Here is a 25,664-nt window from a genome sequence, read left to right as displayed (position 1 = left end):
CCTCAAGTGCTCGAGCATCAGCAACATCAGTGCAATCATGTTTTGTAGCTCCCTCTCTGCTGTTACGTCAAACACGTCGATCAGCACGCACACAGAAAGAAAGTTGCTTTTACAAATGACCACACCACTCTCTTTTTATAATATATATGTGTGTATCCTCCCCCCCTCCCCCCACCCTTTATTTTCCCCACCCCTCTTGACCGTGTAGGTGTTTGTCTCGTGCGAAAAAAAACGCGCCCAAGGACTGCACTGCCTTTACACATGCCGAGGGCAAAGCTATCATGCGCATCTACTCTCTTTCTCTCGAACTCCTCGCTCCCCCCCCCCCCACACACACACACTGTTCTCCTTTTTGTAGGGGGTAGACATCCGGGGGAGGGGAGAGGGGGGAAGCTGCGTCACACCCCTTTCCTCTCCACGTAGTGCAAATGGTGAAACTCCGCAGAAGTTGAGCGGAACACTGGAAAGACAGAGAATGAGTATGTGTGTTTTTTTAATATTTCTGTAAGATCTGTGCGGGCATGGCAGAACCCCTCAAAAAGGAAAAAAAGGGGGGGTGACAGCATAAGAAAAGGTCGATCTGTCACTCCACGACGGTGCCTTCCTTTTTTGTTTGCCGTCACACCCTCCATCATTCCTCATGTTTTCTTTTTTTTTTCAATTCTGATCTCTCTCTCCTCGGGGAGAGGCTCGGGGAGCAACCAGCGGTAGTCTCGATCTCTTCATCTGCTGTCGTACCTCTGCCTTTGCCTTAACGGTAATCACTTTTAATGTACTCCTCGCTGAGAGGCTTCAGTTCCAGGCCTACGATGAATCGGTCATTGGTGGGTTTGATGTGGTTATGTGTCTGTTTGTCTGAATGTTTTACTCATTTTTTGTGTGTCCGAGTCGAGGGCTCCGACGCTTATTCCCCTCCTCTACGACCTTGTCACTCTCTCCGGTAGTTTTTTTTTCAATTTTTTCTTCTGCATGCGGCAGCTCCTTACACTCATCCACTCTTATCCTCCTCTTTCTTTTGTGTTTTGTGCGTGTTGGACTCCTCTCCGTGGCAGTCATTCTCCTCCCCTCTGGCCCGCTCCTTCCCTCCCCCCCCCCCTCGCGCCACCCGTCAACTCCACAAGAGTGCATCATCGTGCGCGACTCCCCCTTTTTTTTCTGCTGTTATGGTAGTAACGGCGATGGATGGGTGGGGGAAGGGGGGGAGGCGATTCGCTCTTCTCTTTATTTATTTCACTACTTATTGCTTTTGTTGTCGGTTTTACTTCTGTGTTTCCTGCTCCATCACTACATCCCTCTCTCTGTCCCCCCCTCCCCCCGCTCATAGGCCACCGCCGTGGCCCCAGCGCACACCTGCACGGGTGATTCCTTGTGTGTGTGTGTGTGTGTCTCGCCTTTCTCTATATCGAACTCCCCTGCTGCGTTCAATACACAGCGCAGAGAATCGTGATCTGCTGAATCTCTGGTCCCTAGAGGAGCCGTACGACTATGGGTTTTCTAGTTGCAACTGTCTCCTTATTTTGGAACATTCTGTTGAGCTCAACGTTGGGCATCCGTACTCTGCACAAGTGCGGACACAGGGACGACCCTTTCAACTGCTTCCTCGCTATCTGTTGAGTTGAACAGCACCACAACGCTCCCTCCCCTCTGTTCCACACACACACACACACACCAATCATTTTTTGTTTTTCCTCTTTAGTGTAAAAAAGTGGTCCGTCGCTCATTGTACTCTGTGTACCCTCTCGATTTCTTTCCCAGCTGTACTGGTCGTGTGTATTTTTGCTCCCCCCCTCCTCCCCCCCCCCCACATCCCTCTCCCTGTCTCACACGAGCCTGTCCACCTATTGCTGGCGCACGGCGTGGGGGTTTCAAGACACCTTCTCGGTAGGTTCATGCCAAATGGAATAAGAGCGCCTCCGCAGGGTGTGGGGACATGTATCCCTTCATCTCATGGCCACCGAGATCTGCAGCACCAAGATGATGTGCAAGAGAGGTTCTCGGAACTGCGCCTCTCGATCCGCAGCGAGCCTATCGAAGCGAATCCTCTGCGTGTTTGATTCGCCTGGAGTGAAGTGCGCCTATTCGACGACGACTCACAGAGTTCTCTCATCAGACAAACCATATCTGGAGACAGAAGGCACGGCAGCGGTGCTCTAGCCGTACGGTAAGCAATACTCGAATGTCTGACGAGGAGGGGGGGTGTCCAAGAGGACTCTCTTACCTCTACGCAACTGAGAGATGCAATGCGCCCGGCCGCGCTGGACTTGACTCGGGTGGGTGAGTGGTTGGGGCGGGGAGGGGAAGAGGAGACTACCGAACGCGTTCTAGTGTATGGCTTGAGTTGGGAGTGGCAATCGCTTGGTTAGAATGCCGACCGCTTTATCGTTACCTTCCCCCCCTCCCTTGGGGAAAAAAAGGAAGTCCACAAACAAAAAAATTAAACAACGAGTTCCTCCTCAGGGACATTGATTGAGGAAACGGGGTAGAACAAAAACTTCTTGTGCACCTGTGCGCTTATAGCATACGCTGCCAAGCTCAACAGAGACACCAACGTTTTCGAATGCATGTTTGCGATCCTCCAGAGTTGCTCAGATGCGGTGAAAATTGTGAGCACAACACAAACGCGCCGCACGGCCTTCCTCTTCCTCCTCCTCATGACAACCGTTCACCCTCTCTTGTCGCCTTTATGTGTACTTCAACATTTCTGGGTTCCCCGCCCCTCCCTCCTCCGTCTCCCACCAATCCGTGACTTCATCACCATCTCCTATATGAGTGGGTGCGCACTGCTTTCGTTTGCTCCTCTGCGTGGTTTATATTATTCAACTGAATCCTTTGTGGATACCCCCCTCCCCTCCCCTCCCCACACACACACTCACACACGCGCGCACGGGTTGACCGCCTGAGGAGGAAAAAGGGGGAAAACAGAAAAAAGAACTACTTTCTACTGCTCGGCACATCGCTCGAAACACATCAACAACAAAAAGGGGGGTGCAGTTATTACTGAATATACACGTATACATACATGTAAAGAAGAAAGGGGCGTAGCGAATCGATTTTTTTACTTCTTCAACTGTATGGTGCACTTCTCTGGCACTTTTTTGTTCTCCCTCTCCCCCTCTCCCTCTTTTACCCCCCCCCCCCTCCCTCCCCCGCCTTCCGCGAACTCGCTGTTGTCCGGACCGGGGGGGCGGGGAGGGGGGATGAGATAATACTCAGATCTTTTTTGTTTTTTTTTCTGCATCACGCCTCCGGAGACCGCTGATTTATTCCCCTCTTCACGCTCCCCGCCTTACCCATCAGTTGGGCAGCAACCTTGTCTCTCCCCCTGTGTATACATCACCATCTCCCTCTCTATCTTTACAAAGATATACATATATCGAAGTAGCGTGGTATCATCATTGTTGGCGCTCCCTGGCAGGGGGGGGGACGCATCAGGGGAAAGCTCATTTCTTTCCTCCCCCTTTTTTCCTTCTTGTCCAGGACATTGTGTGGGGCACGAACAAAAAAATCCCCAAAACGCCAGTGGCTGTGTGGAGACGACATATCTGGTGAGCTCTCTCCGTTCGAAAGCGCTGTATCTCGGCCGGGGGTTCGAGCGTGTATGCATATCGATTCCCTTCGTCCTCTGTGTGTGTGTGTGTGTGTGTGTGTGTGTGTGCGTCTTCTCTTTCCATCGATCGATCGCGGTCTTCACCACCAGGGGACCCCCGTGTCACTTCCCTTTTTTCAAGCTGTGTGCGTGTGTGTGCGCGGTTACATTTTAATTCCTTCGTCAACCTCCTCATAGCTCTCAACACTCCGAGTGTGACCGTGGCAGAAGAGAGCGCGGGAGGGGTGTCAGGGGGGAGAGGCAAGTGGCGACGCTATAAGCAGTGGTCTTTTGATGGTTTCCCGGAACCACTTTTATACACATCCACACTTTCTCTCTTCACCCGTAGTGTATTCTGATTTGTCGTTGTCGTCAAATTGATTTCGATTGTGCTGCTTCCCCCTCCTTCCCCCCCCCCCTCCCCACTGCTTTCTCTCTCTCACACAGACAAACACACGTTTTTCATGCCTCATTCTTCATACATTATGACTTGAGCACAATCCCTCCACCATCACCACCCCCCCCAAAAAAAAAAAAACACATCGTTATTTTTTGCGTGGTGGATTGATTCTTCTCTCTTTTTTTCTCGAGTACGTGAATTACTCCCGTCTTCTGTCGGTCGTACAACTGTGCTTTTTTGCGTTGTTCACCCCAATCTTTTTTTTCCTTTTTTCCACTTATCCGACGGAGTAGTAGCGGGGCTTCTCTTGGTTCTTCTGTTTCCTTTTGTTTTTCTTTGAGGAGAGAAGGACGGACAGCGGTGTTCTTACTCCACTCCTCTCTCTCTCAACCCCCTCGCGCTGCTACTGCTGCCTCCTCTGTGCGTCATTGTCATACAACTCTTCCCCCCCTTTTTTTTTCTCTCACATCCCCCTTTCTTATCGGTGTTTTGTTTTGTGTTTATTCCCTGCTTCCAGTGTTTTTTCATCTCTGTGTGTGTGCGTGCCTAAGGGGGGGGAGTGGGAGAGCACTGTAGTGGTGGTGTCACTGGTGTGTGTTTGTGTTTTTATCTCCCCCCCCTCCGTAGGGGGGTTAGAGAGGAAAGGGGGTAGAACAGGTGAAGATATACGATGTGTAGTAAAGCAATCACTGCACTGATACACGCACACACACACACACTCCCCAAATTGTTCCCGAGGCTCTTTCTTCACCTGTTACACCGTCCCTCGGACTACCCCCTGCTGACGCCGACGCACTTTTTTTTGGGGGGGGGGCGGGGAGACGTGACTTCATTGGTGTAATAAAAGGACGAGAAGAAAAACAAAGAGAGATGGGCAACGCCCTAGTATGCGGGTCGCACGAGAATGTGAATAATGGATATGAGCGGCTGCCAAGTGGTCTACAGCCGCCCCTGGAGAAGCGTCCACAGAGCCCCAAAACTCCTTTGCCTCATTTATGCAACGAATCGAGGTCTCGGCCGCATATATTCCCAGCGGATGTCTACAGGCGCGGAGGACACACTCAGCAGCGGCAGGGGCGGCGGCGGCACCAGCGAGACCACCGAAAGGCTTCTGCAGGCCCACTCTCCTCGTATTTCTGCAGCCCATCCGGGTCTATCTGCTCCGATTCAGACCTCGACCGCGCCTCTGTGACACCTCACTTTGACTGGCTGCCGTCTCCCCTTCACTGCTCGGATAGCCACGCCGACGCAGATCCCCTGGAGGACCATGTGGCAGACATCGATGCTTTGCTGAGTTACAGTGGGTCAGACAGAATCCTCGGGGCGCCTCACAGAGATGTATCAACAGAGTCGAGTGGCCGCTCATCTTACCTCACCCTGAGCCACAGCGGGCGCGATCCCAGCCCTGACCTTTCCCTCGACGACCATCTTGTGTGCGTTGGGGCCCCTGGGTGCTCGGCACCACTGTCGGATCCACCAACGCCCGTGCCGCTGCTGCCGCTGCTGCAGGCTGCGAACACCGTCAAAAGCCCCGATTCGAACGCCCTCATGCTGCCACCGTTCACCCTAACGCCAGCGCCAACAACTTCGAGTTTAGTGGTCGCACCTCCCATTCCTGCCACATTGAGCTCCAACGCCCACGTCTCACGAGATGCAGTCACGGAGATGGAGAGGCCGATGAACGACCGGCGCAGCTTTGATGGCAACAGCGAAACTCTCGGAGACATAACACACACGGCTTTGGGGAGGCCCTCTCTTGGGACCTATGCGCCAACAACACCGGTGCCGCTGCCCGGATCGCTCGCCCGACAGGTAAGGTCGCACCACGCTGTGCATGAGGTGAAACCGAAGCGCTCTATCGCATCGCGTCTCTCCATTCATCAACCCATCGGTCGACCACGGACGGCGTTGCTGCAGGGACACATCACAAACAGTTCTGCGACGATGCCCAGACCGGGGGTAGTCGCCGGGACCGCGTCAGCGACAGTGAAGGCGGTGCCACTGAGCGTCGACACTCGCAGCTCTCCGAGCCCCAGCATGCCCGCGGAAAAGCCGCCTGTGCTGTCGAGGGAGCTGATCTGCACGGTGGTGAGCAGGGTGAATCGAAAAAATACGACCGCGGCACCAACAGAAAACGAAGGCGAGGGTGTAGAAAGCCTGGCTGTCTTGTGGGAAGACCTGGCAGCACAGGCGGCGTATGGTAGGAGTGGTGCAGGGTCGCCGCCGATCGGCACACCTGACATTTTTAGACTGCCCGATAGGGTGAGACTTCGTACGCAGGAGCACGCCGATGGTAGTTTGCATAGACTACCTGCCATCAGGGGGCCTAGTGCACTGATGACGAGGATGAAGCCGGCGAAGGATGCCACTGGGCGCACGTCGCAGAGACCCGTCAATGATGGCGAGCCTGGTCATGTCCCTACTTTCCAAGCGCCCCTGCGAGCGGCCGCGCACAAAACGAGTGAGGATGTCCCGCGTCTGGAATCGGCTGTGTGTGCAGCGGCCGCTTTACCTTTGCCCCCGCCTGCGAAAGAGCCGGAGGGGAGAGAGGCGATGAAAAGCGGTGACAGTCACGCATCCGCCTCCTCGCCTGCTGAGATGGTGACTGAGACGCGGCGACTCCCATCACTCCCCAGTGCGGCGGGGAGGCATGGATCCGTCACATGGAGGGGGGGAGACTCCGTATTGTCCCCCGCCAGAGATGTGCTCTTTGAATCGCCCCAGGAATACACCACGATGCAGAGCATCTTTAACAAGGATCATCACATGGATGTAGGCAAGAGGAGAGCACTCCAGGATACGCTTTGGTCGTCGCTCTTGTCGACCAGCCTCTCCACTGAGAAGGGCGAAGATGAAGAACAGCAAATCGGTCACTCCAAAGAGGGAGCCCACGTCTCCAGTGAGAGCCAAGAGAGGTGCCCAGTAGACAGTCCACTCTCGCTAAAGCACAACAGCTTGGGCGACTCGATCCCGGGTCTTGGTCCTCATCTTAGGATCGACTCCATCCTCAAAAGGCACAACAGCCACCGCTCCCACGATGGCTCTCCGCTGGAACAGACTCCGCCAGTGGTGGGATCGGTGTCATTTCTGTTGTGCGAAGAGGAAGCGGCGCTCGCGATGGTGAGCCGGCAGGGCGTAGCGAAGGCCATCTCGCGGCGCTCAAAGCTGAATCATCCAGAAGAGCTCTGATGGCCCACAAGAAAGTCTTGAAGGTCATGAGACAGCGCCGAGCTGCTCTGATAGGAAAAAAAAAAGTGGCTCATCTCCTCCCTTCTTTTATTTTTCTAAAGGAGGGAGGAAGCGATCTGCTACGAGCGGAGAACAGGACGGGGGTATCGAGGAGGGGGGAGGGGGTTTACTGCTCAGAAAAATTGAGGCCCGTGTGGCTACATGTGGCGTCAAACCATGCCTTCTGCACAAATGGCAAAAAAAAAGATGGTCATTTGTCTCAAGTCGGTTTACGGGGGCGCGGCTGAAACATTTTGTGTGGCGAAAATACGTGGCCCCTTCTCTCTACTGCTGACCGTCATTTTTTGTGTGTGTAGACACGCTGAGAATAACTTGTTCCTCTGAAAAGTTTAATGACGTTTCCTTTTGGACAGCATTGTGAGGTGGCACACACACAAAAAATTAACCGTCGATGTGATATTCAAAACATTCTCAGCAATGGCTACCTCCAAAAAAAAAAAGGGGGAGGGGGGGGTAACTCGCTGGCATCAAGGTGGTCTCCTGTTCTCCCACTGACTCGAGAAACATCACTTGATTGAGTAGTTATCAGCCATTGTGCCCATCTAGTTAAAGTCCACCTCTATGAACTGGTTCCTTTGCTCTTCCTTTCTAGCTTTTTGGATGTTAAATTCACTCATGTGGTCTCCGAAAACCGCAGTCAATGCGGTCATGCTGTGTGGAAAGGAGGAGAGAGTGTGTGTCTGTGTGTACCGTATATTTTTCGTTACTGGGATGAACTAATAACAAGGGCGTATGCGTAGTGGGGGTGCGCTGCACTTGATGTTGTGTCACTTGGGGGTGGGCGGTAGTTTTTTTTTGTTTTGATGTCTTCTTCTCTGTGTCTTTCTTCTCCCACCCCCACCCCGCCCGCCCCGCCACTATTGTGCCCTCTTGCGTTTTTGTCGTACCTGCGGTTGTGGGGTTCCCCGATGATTTGAAACTGCATGTCATGTGTATAGGCATTAGTCTTGAGGGTAGCTGAACTCCTCATCGGACCTCACTGCTGACCCCCCCACTCCCCCTCTCTCTCTCTCTCCCCCAGTCTTTACGAAGGTGTATTTATCAAGCACTTCCTTGTGCGGTAGTGGCACTGTATGTGTGAGTGGGCTCTGGGTAAAAACGTGGCGGCATCATGTGACACACACATGCACATATGTATATATATATATATGTGTGTATATATATATATATATATGCATACACACCCGCTTCCCCACTTGTAGTCCCCTATATTTGTCTGCTGGGGCTCTCCTGGCCACCACCACACTTGATCAGCCACCCACCCCCCCCTCTGCTTATTCTCAAACTGATCTTTTTTATGTCTGTGTGTTCTCTTTTGTTTTTTTTTTGCCCCGCAGTAAAACGTTTTGTTTTTCCTTCATCGTAATGCTTCTAGTTAATCATCTCCCCACCCCCATCCGCCTCATTCGACCCTTGAACTGTGCCGCTTTATATCCCTTCCCTCTGTTTTTTTTCTTTCAGGGCTAGTGCTGCTGTTTTTTTATGTGCGAGTTGATTCTCTCTTACCCCCCCTCCTTCTCCCCCCCCCCTCACAGCAGGTAGCGCATATATTGTATCCTCTTCTTTTTTTGGGGGGGAGCGGTGTTTTTTTTTTTTACATCGCCTCTGTTTCCACGAGTCTCTGTATGTGTGCATCTGTGTGTCACGACGATCTACTTTGGTGTTCAAATTATTCAACGGGGTCTGACAACGGCGAGGAGTGGAGTACCATCGAAGCAACAACCATATCAGCAACATATACACATATACACATGCATGCATATGTATACGTACATACATATATAAAGTTTATATTGTTGAGAAAATACAAGCACACTCACATGTTTGTTTTTGTTTCTCTTTTTTGAAATGAAACTTCTTTTACTTCGATTCTCCAGCGTTTTTTTTTTCCGTTGCCCCGTGCATCCCCCGTAGGCACGCGGACACACGGGCAGAAAAAATATATATTCGTGTGTGGCCTTTTTTTTCTGGACTGGGAGGGTGGAGGGAAGGAGGGAGGGAGGGAGGGGGGGGTGCAGTTTAGGGAAGAAGCATTTCAGCACCGCTTTCTCTCTCTCTCTCTCCCCTTCTACACCCCTCCCCCTTTTTTATTCATCTAGACATCCGCGATATCCTTTGTATCTCTGCCGTACATCTGTCTGTTTCCCCTCCTTCCTTTTACCTCGTCTGCTTTTGTGCGTGCGTGCGTATGTGTGTGTTCTGCATTTCCCTGCGTGCCTTCACCGCTCCTCCTGCCCCGGACTCCCCCGCCCCCTTTGTCCCCCCCCTCCCCCTTTCTCTCTCCATCACGCGCTTATCTGATTAGGTGCGTCGCTTTCCTGTCCTTTCTGCCTTTAATTTTTTTTATCTGCGCCTCGCTTTTCTCTTTTTAAAGTGTGTGAGTATGTTTATTCTCGAAAGTTTTGCCCTCCCCCTCCATCCCCCTGTGTTCCTCGGGTCTTTGTTCTCACAGTATGTGTATCAGCTCCCTGGTTTCGCTTGCCTGAGTGGCTTGAGAATCTCTCCCGGCTACTTGTCTTCTCATCTTTTCATGCCTCCCCTTGTCTCCCTCCCCCCTTCGCCCTCTTGTATCAGGTCTTGTCAATCTGGTTGGGGTAAGTCGAGGAGTCGCTGTCACCGCAGGCGCTACTACCGCTTCTACGCCGAGTATGCCTACCCCCACGTTCGCTTACTCACCTTTCAGGACTATTGTGGCTTGTTCCTTCGCCACGAGCTCTCTTCCTCCTCTCCCGGCACTTTGACTTTCTTCCCATTCACGTATACTTCATAACCACCACCACCACACTCAATAGTCCCTCTGTTTTCCCCTCTTCGTGTACGTCCCTCCCCCCCCCCCTCCCTCCCTCCTCTCTCCTCCCCCTCCTCCCTCTCCTCCCGCCCCCTCCCCCTCGCGTGCACTCCTTTCTCATGACGTTTTCTTTAGTTTTTGCACCCTCCAGCCCTTGTTGATCTCTCTTCATACGTGTCATGAACCCTGCTGTTGTTTATCTGCATGTACTGCCATTTCTTGTTTTTTCTCCTCGTCCCTTTTTATGCCACGGTGTGTGTGTGCTTTCCCTGCAACTTGAGGTATACGAAAGTGTCTAGCTGCTTCAAAGGCGCTTCGTGTCCTGCTCTCTGCCGTCTACGGAATAAATATCGGGTGAGGCACTCCTCCTTTCATCGATTATTTGCGTTTCTATCGCGTACCTTTTTATATATAATCTCGTGCACACGCGCGCGTGTGTGTGTGCGATTGCGTGACCGCCCCCCCCCCGGTCTATTGGGGTCCGCGCATCTGCTTATAGCCCGCCGTCCTGTTTAACCTCAACAAAGGAAAGGAAATGCCTTTTGGGCACCGCTCATCGAGCACAGCCAGCGATCGTCATCAATCCCAAATTCCCGCAGCGTCATGGCATGCATCATACCCGATCCTTCAAGGCTCCCCACTATCCACACGTTTAATTTTGACGGCCAACGTACTCCAGGTGAAAAAAAAAAGGCCCCCCCAAAAAAAAACCGAAAAAGAAGAACAACACGTGTGCAGGCTCCTTTCTCAGGTTGCGAGGCTTGTCGGGAATACTCCGTGCCGAGTTGAACAGCAGATATACTCGACATGTTCCCCATTGGCCGATGTCTTCATGGCGGCAACACCGGACTTCAATTTGGGCACGTCTTCCTTTCCGGCTGAACCCCATCCACCCCCTTACCCCTGACACACACACACACGCTTGTACACGAATGCCCAAGTTGCTCACCCACGTCGATATATATATATATATAAATATATAAATATATATATATATCCTTACCTTTGGTTCTATGAGCTACCCACACTTCCCACTGTTCTGTTTATTCCGAAAGCTTTCACAACCCACACCTCCCCTGGACGACATCCTCTCGCACTAGTGTACAGCACACCACCCCTCTTTATACTCTGTGGTTTACGCTTCCCCTCCCCCTCCCCCTCTCCCTCTCCCCCTCCCACACACACTCCGCTGTGGCCCCTTCACACATACGCCTCGGTCAACTTCAAATCTGCGCCTGTTTCAGTCTCAGTGATCTCGGTTCTCTCCTCTTTTTCCCCCCCTTCCCCTAATCCCACTCTCCCCCTCCCTCCCCATTCCCGACCCCGACAATGCACAACATGGCCTCCATCGATACACTGTTGCAGAATGTGGAGCCACTCTCCCACATTCGCCGGTGTGCGACTCTTGTGGAGTTTGGTCGCAGCGCCATCACTGCGTCAGGGGCGGAGTCGCAAGCACTCCAGAGCGTGATTGCGGCGCTCGGCGCATCCTCGCAGGTGCACTATCATCGCCTTCTTGCTGCCTACGCACTGTGCGGCGTTTTGGCGGAGGCGAGAAAAGTCGGACAGAGCGTGCCGGTTGCGCTTCTCAACACGGCGTCGTCACTGCTGGCGGATACGTCTCCAAAGGTGTCACAGGTATTGGCGGCACCCATGCTGATCTCCTCCCTAAGTGATGATCAGCAAAAGGCAACGATGACGGGGAAGCTTTTACAGGATGCCCGACTCAAAGAATTCAAGCACTTGATCCACCGACTTGCGCAGGCAAAGCAGACGCAGGTACTTCAACAGCTCTACCAGGCCCACACGATGACGGATCCAGCCAAGGCGCAGCTGCTGCTCGGCTCACTGGACCCTGAAGCTTTCGCGCAGCTGCCGAAGGAGGAGCAGTCTACCCTTGACACCGCAGGGCTTCGCCTTTTGTGCCGCTATCGTCCGCGGTGGGTGGTGCAATACTTGACGTCGAAGGTGCAGGAGCAGGTGCGGCACAAGAAATCGCCAGATGTGTCGCTCAAGGGCCTGGTAACGAAGGCTTTTGTGTTTCTCGCCACACGCGGTGCATCGAGGCACGGTCTGTCCCTCTTCACTGACACCGCGCATCATTTGGCTCTAGAGCACGAAACTCTCAAGACCGTGCTGACACGCCACTACCTCTCTGTCTTCCCGGTGGACATCGGGCTGTATTTGCTCGAGGGCGATGGACAGCACATAATGAAGACTCTCTCGTCACCCTTGTATTGCCTAATGTCGAGCCGTGCCTGGAGGCGCTTTGGGAGCCACACTGACCTGCTTGTTCGGATGATCCAGAAGCAAATTGTCGTCGTCCTGCCCACTTCCTTACAAAACATGACCCTGGAAACGCGGCGCGCCTACTTTGCGCAAGGCTACAGTCAGATGAAAAGCCCTTACGGAATTGTAGATGCAGATTGGATTCGCGGCATGCCATCGGCAGCGGAACGCGCAGCCGTGGCCCGCCGACTCTACATGCATCCTGCAGTGCGAGACTCGCCAATGGAACGTACCAAGTATCTTTCTTACCTCCCCTTCCCTGAGGCGGTCAAGATCGGGGCGGAGTATGTGGCCAGTGACGACGTCGAGATTCGCTGCTGCATGATTCGAGCGTGCCTGGCATCCCTGGAGTACTACCCGGAGCACCTGCCAGCTGCCCTCGAGTTTTGCGTGCATCGACTGAAAGAGGAGGACAGATGGCGCACGGCGATGTTTGAGGCGTGGGGTGCGCTGCGGCACGGCTTCTGGAGGCGCACGTCCATGTACGTGAGTGATGATGCGTTACAGAGCTCGTTCGCGCAGCTTTTCGAAGCTGCACACAGTGCCAAAGATGCGTCTCACAGAACTCTGCAAGAAATGCAGTACCTCACTCGCTCTCTTCTCGGTCTGCACCCCTCGTTTGCGGTCCATCAACTCGCACGTCTTATCCACAAGCAAAAACAGTTCCTTCTGGGTGGTCATGGCATGCACAACCTTCTGTATTTGGTGGAGTTTTACCCGCGCGCCCTCCCTATTCTGGCGGCAGAACTGCTCCCGGTTGCGCAGAGGTTCTTCTCTAGCGATGACGAATGGACGGGTGTGCGCATATTGGATTCCCTCCTTGAAACCGCGACTGTCGCCAAAACTCTTCTGCGGGAGTCCACACCGGCCTGCAACGGTGGGCCGTCGATCTGGCCTCTCCTGCATGACACGCTCACCGCTGGCCTCTCCGCAGATGAATATACTGCAGAGGTGGTCTTTGGTTTGTACCTCAAGAATTTCCCACAAGAGTTGGTGAGGGAACTTCCGGACATCATCGCAGAACAAAAAGACTGGGTCGATTCCCGTGAGGTGCAACTACTTGCGTGCAACGCAGTGCAGGGGCCGCTGTTGGACATGCTTGTGGGTCCCATTGAGAACTTGCCCAAAAGTCGGTTCTACAAGCACAGAAAGCCGCTCGTGCGCGTGTGTGAGCTGCCAGTGAATACGGCATGTCGGTGGACATCCAGCCAGCAGGTCCGCTACGCACAGTCTTGTCTGCGGGTTCTTTATACCCCGGGCGCTTTGACTTCTTTTGAATGCCGCGCGTTAATCGAGAACCTCGCCCGACTCCCCTCTGTGTCGTCCACCACGAGTTGGACGGACGGGGATGGGAAGAAACGGAGCTTGATTTCTCTCGCCACGGAGGAGCATCCTGATCATGGGAGATGTCTGATGGGTGTAGCGCTCCAGGCACTCAGTCACCTCTCCAACGACGCCGAAGCCACGAAAACTATACTGGACGCGCTGAATAGGGCTGACTCGCAGAGGGACGCGCTTAGGGCCCTCGCCGAGAGACTGCGATGTGCACCCACTGCCGACGCGGTGCGCCTTCTCGACCCCATGCTCAACGGTACGAATGTGTCGCCGCAGAAAGAGGCGCTCCACCTACTCGGCGCGAAGCACGACGACGTGGCCTACGCACGCCTTCTCCAGTTTGCTGCCGATCATCATCTTCCCATGCCTGTAGCAGAAGGTGGCCCCGCTGAGAGCAGCTGTGCACCATCTGCGACCCCTGGCACGCCTCCGGTAACGACGGGAGGAGTGAAAACTGCCATGCACCGCGACGTGCGGGCCGCCTTGGTGAAGGCCCTCTTCAACTTTCTCGACAGACCGCAAGTGTGGTGGTACTACACCTCCATCGTAACGCAGGACTACGAGGCAGTGCAGACTTTGGTGGGCGCTGAAGAATCGCCTACCAGCGATCACGACGCATCTGGAAGTGACGCGGACGAGGAAGACGATGCGAGCACGGGCGACTCCGATCGGTGCAACGAGACGACCATCACACCGTCCTCGGCGGCCTGTAAAGCGATGTTGAAGTTGAAATGGAGTCTTCTACGACTGGATTGGCAGCTGCAAGAGTACTGGACACTTCTCCGGCGACTTCTCCGTCATCCGCTGCGTAGTCTTCGCATCGAGACGCTGCACAAGCTGGCCACCGCGCCACCATACGATGACCTGGCTTTGTGCAAGGTGGTCTCCGAGTACCTGGAGGAGGACACTACAGACGAGCTCGTTGACTCCGCGCTCACGTGCATGTTGGCGTGCACCGCCGAGGAAGCCCCTTCGTTTATCACCGCCTCGATTGTCCAAATCAAATCCGATGTGTCGATGCAGGTGGTGACGAGTACACTTTTCCGCAGCGCCAGATCCAATGCGGCACCTGCAAGAAAGACTTTATTAACCGTGGTGGGTGAAGTGGCAAAGCTGCTCATAGCGGCCCGTCGCCAGCCAGCCATAATCGTATCGCTTATTTCTCAGCTCGATCTGCCTCAGTGGCTCTCGCGCCTCACGGAGATGGAAACAGCTGGGATGATACATCCCGGGGCTGCTAAAGCCGTGATCGATTCTGTGAAGAGTTACCCGGCCTTCATGTGCGACATGGATGCTGTGGAGCGCTTGGAGGAGACAGTGCTAAGGGGGCATCCATCGGCCTTCATGCGCCGCGTTGGCTTGGCGTTTCTGCTTGCGATGTGCTGGAGTCGTGGCTGGAATAAACAGCGCCGAGCGTCCCTGTCGGTGTACTGTGCAGATGACGACTTGTGGGTCTCCTCGGACGCGCGACTCGTCGCACCAGAGTGAGCTGGGAAGCCACATATATACATGAGACGTTTCTTCTCCTTTCACGTGTGTCTGTTTGGCCATGTGCATGGGTGGGTGAGTGCACTGCGTTATATTCTGGCATGGGCTTCTTCTCATAGATGTCCCCCGCACCACCACCTGCATGTGGAGTGTACATCGTCTTTCGGCGTTGGACGCATGTTTATACGCGGGCCTCATCCCCTCAACACTCCTGATCATCTTGAAGGTGTGCTAGAAAGGTGGTCAGGGAAGCCCTGGTAGCCACCAAAGCCGTGGAAGAAGCTCACCAATCGTGGCCAATGCAGGCACATCACCCACAGAGGCGCACCCGCCCGCCCTGCCCTCTTCCTCTGCCTCCCCTTCTCTTTTGTGCTCTCTCTTTTTTCTTTGTCTTCCCTTTTTTCTATTTAGCGCACGACACCGGAGGCGATGCAGCCTTTTGTACTTCTTTTCTTTTTGTTCACGTCAGCACACCACGCAGGAGAGAGACGAGCGAGGGGAGACGTGCCTCATACTTTATCGGACGCACATGTGGGAAAAAATGTCAACGACTCGCGCCCCTGCGTGCAACCCTGCGTCGAAACAGCACCAAATAAAATATATTCGATGAAGATCAAAAAAGGAGGCGGACATAACGCCTGAAGCAACTAATCCACTCGCACGTGCACACGCACACACCTCCCTCCTTCCCCTCGCCCCCCTCCCCCCTCAGCAGAACCGCACAAATCCCCAGCGAGTCTGGAGGGCCAGGCCTCCTCTGCCACGATCCAAGTGGCTGTTCCTCTCACGCATTGCGTGGCACCACCTGCGCGGTCAATCCGCCACGGTGTGCTCAGGGAAGTGGGCGTCGATTCCGCTGTCAAATGAGAGCGCAGACGTCCCACAGACTTGCCTCACGTCACTCGCTTTTCACGCACTCTCATCCAGCCCACCTCTCCTCACCCCTTCCCCTCCCCCCTCCCCTTCTCTGCTTCTCCCCCTTTATACTGCCACTCCGCATCTATGCTGTGCGTTTGTCCCCTGTGCCTTTGGTTTACCTCGTCGCCCTGCCTCCCCTCCCCTCCCCTCTCCCACTCGTCCTCCTCCCCAGACGCACACACGGGCTGGAAAGGGGCTTTAGGTGTGCGTGCATATATATTCTTTTTTCCACACAGAGGCTCCCCTTTGCCTCAACAGTTCGAGATCCCAGCTGCCCTGCACCTCTTGTGCGCAAGTGTGGCGCAGGCATTCGATCCGCAGGAAGGGGACAGACAGAGCTTCCCCGGTGGTGTGGAGAGCCTCTGCTGCCCCTCTCCGGGGAGTGTGTGTGTGTGTGTGTGTGTGAGAGAGAGACCCCCCTCGTTTCTCTGCTTGCTATATTTTCTTTGTTGCGTATGTGTGATTCCGTGCCTGTGTGTATGCGTCTCGTCTGCGGACTGCTGAACATTTATTCTGCGCATCGTGGATGGGTGGGTGGGTGGGTGTGACCCGTGACCTGGCTTGACGTCTTTTTTGTTCGAGAACTTGTCGGTGGCCACGACGCTCTCTATATAGAAAGAAGGGGGTCGAGAGACCACCCCCATTCCCCACCTCGCGCTCTCTTCCCTCCCTCCCCCCCTCCCCCATGCATACGCACATACACGTATATATAGGTCGAGGGCACACACACACACACACACACCGTGTCGGAATGTTTGCGCCATTGTGAAACCGATTCACCAAAGCTGTGCAACAGAGCATGGCTGACGCGCCCGTCACTAAACGGCTCCCCGGGGGAGAGAGCGATCTTTGAGGGAACTGCTGCGCACAGTGGATATGATGGCCGTGACTCACCAGCATCGCTGCGCCTGCTCGGAGGCGAATGTGTGGCGACTGCGCCCCGAAGTCCACGACACCGGGAATCGTCTTCTGTCGACGCTGACAGCGCCGCAGGACTGACAGCCCAGCTGGCTTTGCTGAAATTCGCCGAGCTCCTCGGAAGGTGCCCTCCGCGCTGTGACGCAGGGGATGGCGGTATAGTTGCTGCCGGGGTGCAACGTGAACAGGCCAAGGCAGCAACGCCACACCGCCCAAGGATGACGACGACGCCCCCAAAGAGCACGTGGGGAGAAGCCCCCTCTCCTCACCGCAACAAGCGAGGCCGCACCTGTCTGGCATCAGCACCCACGCTTCAAGAAAGCGGAGGAGCAACAGCACTGTGATTCTCAGCACTGGCCTCGATCCTCTGCAGTACCCCGTGAAGGAGAGAGAGACTTCGCTGCGCCGGCACAGTGTTGTACCTCGTCTTCAGCCACAAGAGAGGGAACCGCCCCATCAACACAAACCGGTGGATACCGCACAGCGCCAGCCGAATGCCCGATTTACTCGCACGACGGCTTTCTGCGGCTGCCGCGCAGTCCAGCCGGCATACCCTGCGGTGTTGCCCCTCTCCATAACAACCAGGCAAAAGGGCACCTTGATACCCCGCCTGAACAACAACACGATGCTCCACCGCGGCCACGCAGGTGACACGCTGCTTCACCCACACACGACGAAGCCCTCGAGCCGAGGATGCATTATGCATTCCAATGTCGTCGGCCTTTGGCGTTACGACGGCCCCTCGGTCACGGCTGCACACGTTTCACTCGGCTGCACCGACACGCTCTCTCGTACCACCACCCACTACAGTGTAAAAAGCGGTCGTTACAGAGGATCTGTGGATCGGCAGTCCATATATGGAGGCTGCAAAGACGACGAGGACGATGAGAGATCGCCCAAGATGGGAACACCAAAGGCCAGTGGTGCTGCTGCTGCGTGGAAAGCAGGAGGCGGTGTTACTACGAGCGCTTCCTCTGGACGGACGCAGGAAGCGCGCCTTTCTCAGGAACGGACTCCAATGGCGGCCACGCGGACGGTGATAAGAAACTGACACGACAGCGGAGCAGCACGAGCGTCGTACCCTGTGGCATCGAGCACCTCGTCAGGCGGCGATGAGAGTGACGGCTACTGGGAGAGCTACCGAAGAGACAAGACATCCGCACGGACCACCACCCAACGACGCGCCACCCCCACCACCCCACCCGATCAGAGCACAACCACCACCTGCCTTGGTTGAAAACAATGCGGGACAGCCTAGTGGCGTTCTCTATGTCCATGACGCCATTATCAAAAAAGAAGGACGATGCAGTTTTTACAAGCCATCCCAGCTTTTACATGAGTTGCAATGCGGAGGAGGGGGGAGGGGGGGAGGAGGTGATGGAAATCATGATGATGATGGGGACACGGGCACTTCGCCCTGCGAACAAGAAAGGAGGTGAAACACGCGATGTCAGCAACAGCCACGACGAACGCAGCACGGGGAAAGGACGAGGACAGTTTGGACAATGCCGAGTGGCGTCGGTGCTCCACCCTCATGCCCATATCGAGTATGGACGACGTTCGTGCGAGGGTGCCTCACAGAACTGCGACGGCGACTCAGCGCCTTCTTTTCTTCCAATCCACCGCCCCCCTCCCCTATACACGCACACACGCGCGCGCCAAACTGCGTTGGAGCGTATTCTTTGTAGCATGGCGCATCTCTCGGCGTTTAGCGAGGTCGTCAGGTGGGGGGATGCAACAGACAAAGAAAGACCCACTCCGTGCTCCACCTTTGTTGCCTCACCCCGTCTAGAAGTGACGGGGGAACAGGCAGCAGCAGCAGCAGCAGCAGCCATGCGCGCTGTCAGCCAGGCCACACATGTGCACACTACCACAGGCCTGTTGTGACTGACCGCTACGCATCAAGGGAAGCGGGCATGATGCCGCCGGTCAGCTATAGAGGGGAGGAGGGGGGGACCATCGAGCGTGGTCTACGCGTGTCCAGTTATCCGCAAATCTGACGTGGCAGCCGTCCGCTGAACGTGTCATTCCCGCCGTCAAACCGGAATGCCGGGCGGGCGCAGTTTTCCCACTTTGCAGCGCTGGTCACTGTCAGCAGCGCTGCTCCGACAGACAGTGGCGGCCTTGCAGGTGCACGCACTCCTCGGGCTCGACACCGAAGCCGAGAGCAGCAGTGCACCGTCACGCGTCTGGGGATCCTTGCCCCGCTAGCCCGTGAGACGGCGTGCTTTCCGCTGGCATCACTTTGATGGAGCACAAAGCGCACCGTGGGCGACGCTGCGAATTGGGGAGTGTGGGGGGGGGGGGGGGTTGCGGCTCGTAATGTGACACCCCAGTATCGAGCCGCCTTCTGTTGTTGTCTTGGCCCCGGCCACTGCCGCCGCCCCCCCCCCCTCCCGTCATCTCGCCACTATGTGTGTTCCCTTGCCCCTGGTGCGCGGGCATAATCCCCCTTTGTGCCTCATCACGGCAGGGCTGTGTACACTTTCACCTTTCCTGTGGGAAATGCCCACGGTAACTCTTGATCCGTGCAGCGAATCCTCTCCTTTTTTTTCGACGATCCCCCTTCCCTCCTGAGAGGTGAGGAGAGGGTTGTCGAGCGCCTTTGCGCCCCCTCCACACACACACACACACACACACAGGCTGTTGCTGCTGCACAGAACATGAAGATGCCAGATTCCTGCCCCACCCCCATCCCTCCGCCGTTAGCGCGGTAACTGCGGTCTCGTCATAGGTGTTATTGGACTCCCAGGCTCTGCTGTGCCACTGATGTGGATGCCAACGGGTCAGCAGGACCGGTCCCACGCAACACTGTGGAGAGGAGGAGGGCCACTGCGCACATAACCCGGGAAGCCATCACCCCGAATCGGCTACGAAGCATGGCAAATTCATTTTTATTTCGTAACGCCACCGGAAATCGTGGAGCTCTGCGCTAGACGAGCGTAATTGCTGCCCCGCCTTGAGAAAACGATCCGCTCCTATGGAAGTCTGCTCCACCTGCTCCCCTCCCCAACCTCTCGCCCCCCCCCGCCTCCCCCTACCCGCCCTTTCTTCTGTGCTTTGATTCTGTGCGTGGGTGGGCACGTCTTCCTTTCAGGCTGAACCCCATCCACCCCCTTACCCCTGACACACACACACACACACGCTTGTACACGAATGCCCAAGTGGTTCACCCACGTCGATATATATATATAAATGTATATATGTATATCCTTACCTTTGGTCCTATTAGCTACCCACACTTCCCACTGTTCTGTTTATTCCGAAAGCTTTCACTACCCACCACCCCTCTTTTCGTTCTGTGGTTTACGCCTCCCCTCCCCCTACCCCCTCTCCCTCTCCCCCTCCCACACACACTCCGCTGCGGCCCCTTCACACATACGCCTCGGTCAACTTCAAATCTGCGCCTGTTTCAGTGTCAGTGATCTCGGTTCTCTCCTCTTCTTCCCCCCCTCCCCCAATCCCACTCTCTCCCCTCCCTCCCCATTCCCGACCCCGACAATGCACAACATGGCCTCCATCGATACACTGTTGCAGAATGTGGAGCCACTCTCCCACATTCGCCGGTGTGCGACTCTTGTGGAGTTTGGTCGCAGCGCCATCACTGCGTCAGGGTCGGAGTCGCAAGCACTCCAGAGCGTGATTGTGGCGCTCGGCGCATCCTCGCAGGTGCACTATCATCGCCTTCTTGCTGCCTACGCGCTGTGCGGCGTTTTGGCGGAGGCGAGAAAAGTCGGACAGAGCGTGCCGGTTGCGCTTCTCAACACGGCGTCATCACTGCTGGCGGATACGTCTCCAAAGGTGTCACAGGTATTGGCGACAGCCATGCTGATCTCCTCCCCAAGTGATGATCAGCAAAAGGCAACGATGACGGGGAAGCTTTTACAGGATGCCCGACTCAAAGAATTCAAGCACTTGATCAACCGACTTGCGCAGGCAAAGCAGACGCAGGTACTTCAACAGCTCTACCAGGCCCACACGATGACGGATCCAGCCAAGGTGCAGCTGCTGCTCGGCTCACTGGGCCCTGAAGCTTTCGCGCAGCTGCCGAAGGAGGAGCAGTCTACCCTTGACACCGCAGGGCTTCGCCTTTTGTGCCGCCATCATCCGCGGTGGGTGGTGCAGTACTTGACGTCGAAGGTGCAGGAGCAGGTGCGGCACAAGAAATCGCCAGATGTGTCGCTCAAGGGACTGGTAACGAAGGCTTTTGTGTTTCTCGCCACACGCGGTGCATCGAAGCACGGTCTGTCCCTCTTCACTGCCACCGCGCATCATTTGGCTCCAGAAGATACTCTCGAGACCGTGCTGACACGCCACTACCTCTCTGTCTTCCCGGTGGACATCGGGCTGTATTTGCTCGAGGGCGATGGACAGCACATAATGGAGACCCTCTCGTCACCCTTGGAGTGCTCAATGTCGAGCCGTGCCTGGAGGCGCTTTGGGAGCCACACTGACCTGCTTGTTCGGATGCTCCAAAAGCAAATAATAAGGGCCCGGTTCGTCGCTCTAGAGAAGTTGCCCCTGGAAGCGCGGCGCGCCTACTTTGCGCAAGGCTACAGTCAGCTTGAGGACACCCATGGAATCGTAGATGCAGTTTGGATTCGTGGCATGCCATCGGCAGCGGAACGCGCAGCCGTGGCCCGCCGACTCTACATGCATCCTGCAGTGCGAGACTCACCAAGGGAACGTACCAAGTATCTTTCTTACCTCCCCTTCCCTGAGGCGGTCAAGATCGGGGCGGAGTACGTGGCCAGTGACGACGTCGAGATTCGCTGCTGCATGATTCGAGCGTGCCTGGCATCCCTGGAGTACTACCCGGAGCACCTGCCAGCTGCCCTCGAGTTTTGCGTGCATCGACTGAAAGAGGAGGACAGATGGCGCACGGCGATGTTTGAGGCGTGGGGTGCGCTGCGGCACGGCTTCTGGAGGCGCACGTCCATGTACGTGAGTGATGATGCGTTACAGAGTTCGTTCGCGGAGATTTTCAAAGCCGCACGCTCTGCTCGTGAATGGGGTTACTACAGACTCGTTGCGATGTCGGAACTCCTATATCGCCGTCTTGTCGGTCCTCACACACACTTTGCGGTCAATGAACTCGTGACACTTTTATCTAAGAAACCGGTGATTCGACGCTTAGCTGAACACAAAAGCCGATTTGTGTACTTGACCGAGTTTTACCCGCGCGCCCTCCCTATTCTGGCGGCAGAACTGCTCCCGGTTGCGCAGAGGTTCTTCTCTAGCGATGACGAATGGACGGGTGTGCCCATATTGGATTCCCTCCTTGAAACCGCGACTGTCGCCAAAACTCTTCTGCGGGAGTCCACACCGGCCTGCAACGGTGGGCCGTCGATCTGGCCTCTCCTGCATGACACGCTCACCGCTGGCCTCTCCGCAGATGAACATACTGCAGAGGTGGTCTTTGGTTTGTACCTCAAGAATTTCCCACAAGAGTTGTTGAGGGAACTTCCGGACATCATCGCAGAACAAAAAGACTGGGTCGATTCCCGTGAGGTGCAACTACTTGCGTGCAACGCAGTGCAGGGGCCGCTGTTGGACATGCTTGTGGGTCCCATTGAGAACTTGCCCAAAAGTCGGTTCTACAGACGACAACACGGAAAGCCGCTCGTGCGCGTGTGTAAGCTGCCATTGAATACGGCATGTCGGTGGACATCGAGCCAGCAGGTCCGCTACGCACAGTCTTGTCTGCGGGTTCTTTATACCCCGGGCGCTTTGACTACTTTTGAATGCCGCGCGTTAATCAAGAAGATCGCCCGACTCCCCTCTGTGTCGTCCACCACGAGTTGGACGGACGGGGATGGGAAGAAACGGAGCTTGATTTCTCTCGCCACGGAGAAGCATCCTGAGCATGGGAGATGTCTGATGGGTGTAGCGCTCCAGGCACTCAGTCACCTCTCCAACGACGCCGAAGCCACGAAAACTATACTGGACGCGCTGAATGGGGCTGACTCGCAGAGGGACGCGCTTAGGGCCCTCGCCGAGAGACTGCGATGTGCACCCACTGCCGACGCGGTGCGCCTTCTCGACCCCATGCTCAACGGTACGAATGTGTCGCCGCAGAAAGAGGCGCTCCACCTACTCGGCGCGAAGCACGACGACGTGGCCTACGCACGCCTTCTCCAGTTTGCTGCCGATCATCATCTTCCCATGCCTGTAGCAGAAGGTGGCCCCGCTGAGAGCAGCTGTGCACCCTCTGCGACCCCTGGCACGCCTCCGGTAACGACGGGAGGAGTGAAAACTGCCATGCACCGCGACGTGCGGGCCGCCTTGGTGAAGGCCCTCTTCAACTTTCTCGACAGACCGCAAGTGTGGTGGTACTACACCTCCATCGTAACGCAGGACTACGAGGCAGTGCAGACTTTGGTGGGCGCTGAAGAATCGCCTACCAGCGATCACGACGCATCTGGAAGTGACGCGGACGAGGAAGACGATGCGAGCACGGGCGACTCCGATCGGTGCAACGAGACGACCATCACACCGTCCTCGGCGGCCTGTAAAGCGATGTTGATGTTGAAATGGAGTCTTCTACGACTGGATTGGCAGCTGCAAGAGTACTGGACACTTCTTCGACGACTTTTCCGTCATCCGCTGCGTAGTCTTCGCATCGCGACGCTGCACAAGCTGGCCACCGCGCCACCATACGATGACCTAGCCTTGTGCAAGGTGGTCTCCGAGTACCTGGAGGAAGACACTACACACGAGCTCGTTGACTCCGCGCTCACGTGCATGTTGGCGTGCACCGCCGAGGAAGCCCCTTCGTTTATCGCCGCCTCGATTGTCCAAATCAAATCCGATGTGTCGATGGAGGTGGTGACGAGTACACTTTTCCGCATCGCCAGATGCAATGCGGCACCTGCAAGAAAGACTTTATTAACCGTGGTGGGTGAAGTGACAAAGCTGCTCATAGCGGACCGTCGCCAGCCAACCATAATCGTATCGCTTATTTCTCAGCTCGATCTGCCTCAGTGGCTCTCGCGCCTCACGGAGATGGAAACAGCTGGGATGATGCATCCCGGGGCTGCTAAAGCCGTGATCGATTCTGTGAAGAGTTACCCGGCCTTCATGTGCGACATGGATGCTGTGGAGCGCTTGGAGGAGACAATGCTAAGGAGGCACCCATCGGCCTTCATGCGCCGCGTTGGCTTGGCGATTCTGCTTTCGACGTGCCGGAGCCGTGGCTGGAATAAACAGCGCCGAGCGTCCCTGGCGGTGTACTGTGCAGATGACGACTTATGCGTCTCCTCGGACGCGCGACTCGTCGCACCAAAGTGAGCTGGGAAGCCATATCTGTATATGAGACGTTTCTTCTCCTTTCACGTGTGTCCGTTTGGCCATGCGCATGGGTGGGTGAGTGCACTGCGTTATATTCTGGCATGGGCTTCTTCTCATAGATGTCCCCCGCACCACCACCTGCATGTGGAGTGTACATCGTCTTTCGGCGTTGGACGCATGTTTATACGCGGGCCTCATCCCCTCAACACTCCTGATCATCTTGAAGGTGTGCTAGAAAGGTGGTCAGGGATGCCCTGGTAGCCACCAAAGCTGTGGAAGAAGCTCACCAATCGTGGCCAATGCAGGCACATCACCCACAGAGGCGCACCCGCCCGCCCTGCCCTCTCCCTCTGCCTCCCCCTTCTCTTTTGTGCTCTCTCTTCTTTTCTTTGTCTTCCCTTTTTTCTATTTAGCGCACGACACCGGAGGCGATGCAGCCTTTTGTACTTCTTTTCTTTTTGTTCACGTCAGCACACCACGCAGGAGAGAGACGAGCGAGGGGAGACGTGCCTCATACTTTATCGGACGCACATGTGGGAAAAAATGTCAACGACTCGCGCCCCTGCGTGCAACCCTGCGTCGAAACAGCACCAAATAAGATATATTCGATGAAGATCAAAAAAGGAGGCGGACATAACGCCTGAAGCAACTAATCCACTCGCACGTGCACACGCACACACCTCCCTCCTTCCCCTCGCCCCCCTCCCCCCTCAGCAGAACCGCACAAATCCCCAGCGAGTCTGGAGGGCCAGGCCTCCTCTGCCACGATCCAAGTGGCTGTTCCTCTCACGCATTGCGTGGCACCACCTGCGCGGTCAATCCGCTACGGTGTGCTCGGGAAAGTGGGCGTCGATTCCGCTGCCAAATGAGAGCGCAGACGCCCCACCGACTCGCCTCACGTCACTCGCTTTTCACGCACTCTCATCCAGCCCACCTCTCCTCACCCCTTCCCCTCCCCTCCCCCCCCTTCTCTGCTTCTCCCCCTTTATACTGCCACTCCGCATCTATGCTGTGCGTTTGTCCCCTGCGCCTTTGGTTTACCTCGTCGCCCTGCCTCCCCTCCCCTCCCCTCCCCTCTTCCACTCGTCCTCCTCCCCAGACGCACACACGGGCTGGAAGGGGCTTTAGGTGTCCGTGCATATATATTCTTTTTTCCACACAGAGGCTCCCCTTTGCCTCAACAGTTCGAAATCCCAGCTGCCCTGCACCTCTTGTGCGCAAGTGTGGCGCAGGCATTCGATCCGCAGGAAGGGGACAGACAGAGCTTACCCGGTGGTGTGGAGAGCCTCTGCTGCCCCTCTCCGGGGAGTGTGTATGTATGTGTGTGTGTGTGTGTGAGAGAGACCCCTCTCGTTTCTCTGCTTGCTTTATTTTCTTTTTTGCGTATGTGTGATTCCGTGCCT

The 25,664-nt window shown here is 55.6% G+C and overlaps 1 protein-coding gene across 1 annotated transcript; it reads left to right on the top strand.

The window, feature by feature from the left end:
• Window positions 1-11,352: 11,352 nt before the first annotated feature.
• On the top strand, window positions 11,353-24,261 carry JKF63_03941 (uncharacterized protein; the record flags this gene model as incomplete). The annotated part of the gene is made up of 2 exons (XM_067899937.1): window positions 11,353-14,026; window positions 23,147-24,261. 2 exons carry the CDS (start codon window positions 11,353-11,355, stop codon window positions 24,259-24,261), a joined length of 3,789 nt encoding a protein of 1,262 aa, XP_067755143.1.
• Window positions 24,262-25,664: the final 1,403 nt, after the last annotated feature.

The sequence above is a fragment of the Porcisia hertigi genome, chromosome 31 (genome assembly GCF_017918235.1).
Source record: "Porcisia hertigi strain C119 chromosome 31, whole genome shotgun sequence".
NCBI classification, from domain to species: Eukaryota; Euglenozoa; class Kinetoplastea; order Trypanosomatida; family Trypanosomatidae; genus Porcisia; species Porcisia hertigi.
This window is presented reverse-complemented; position numbering and strand designations above follow the sequence as displayed.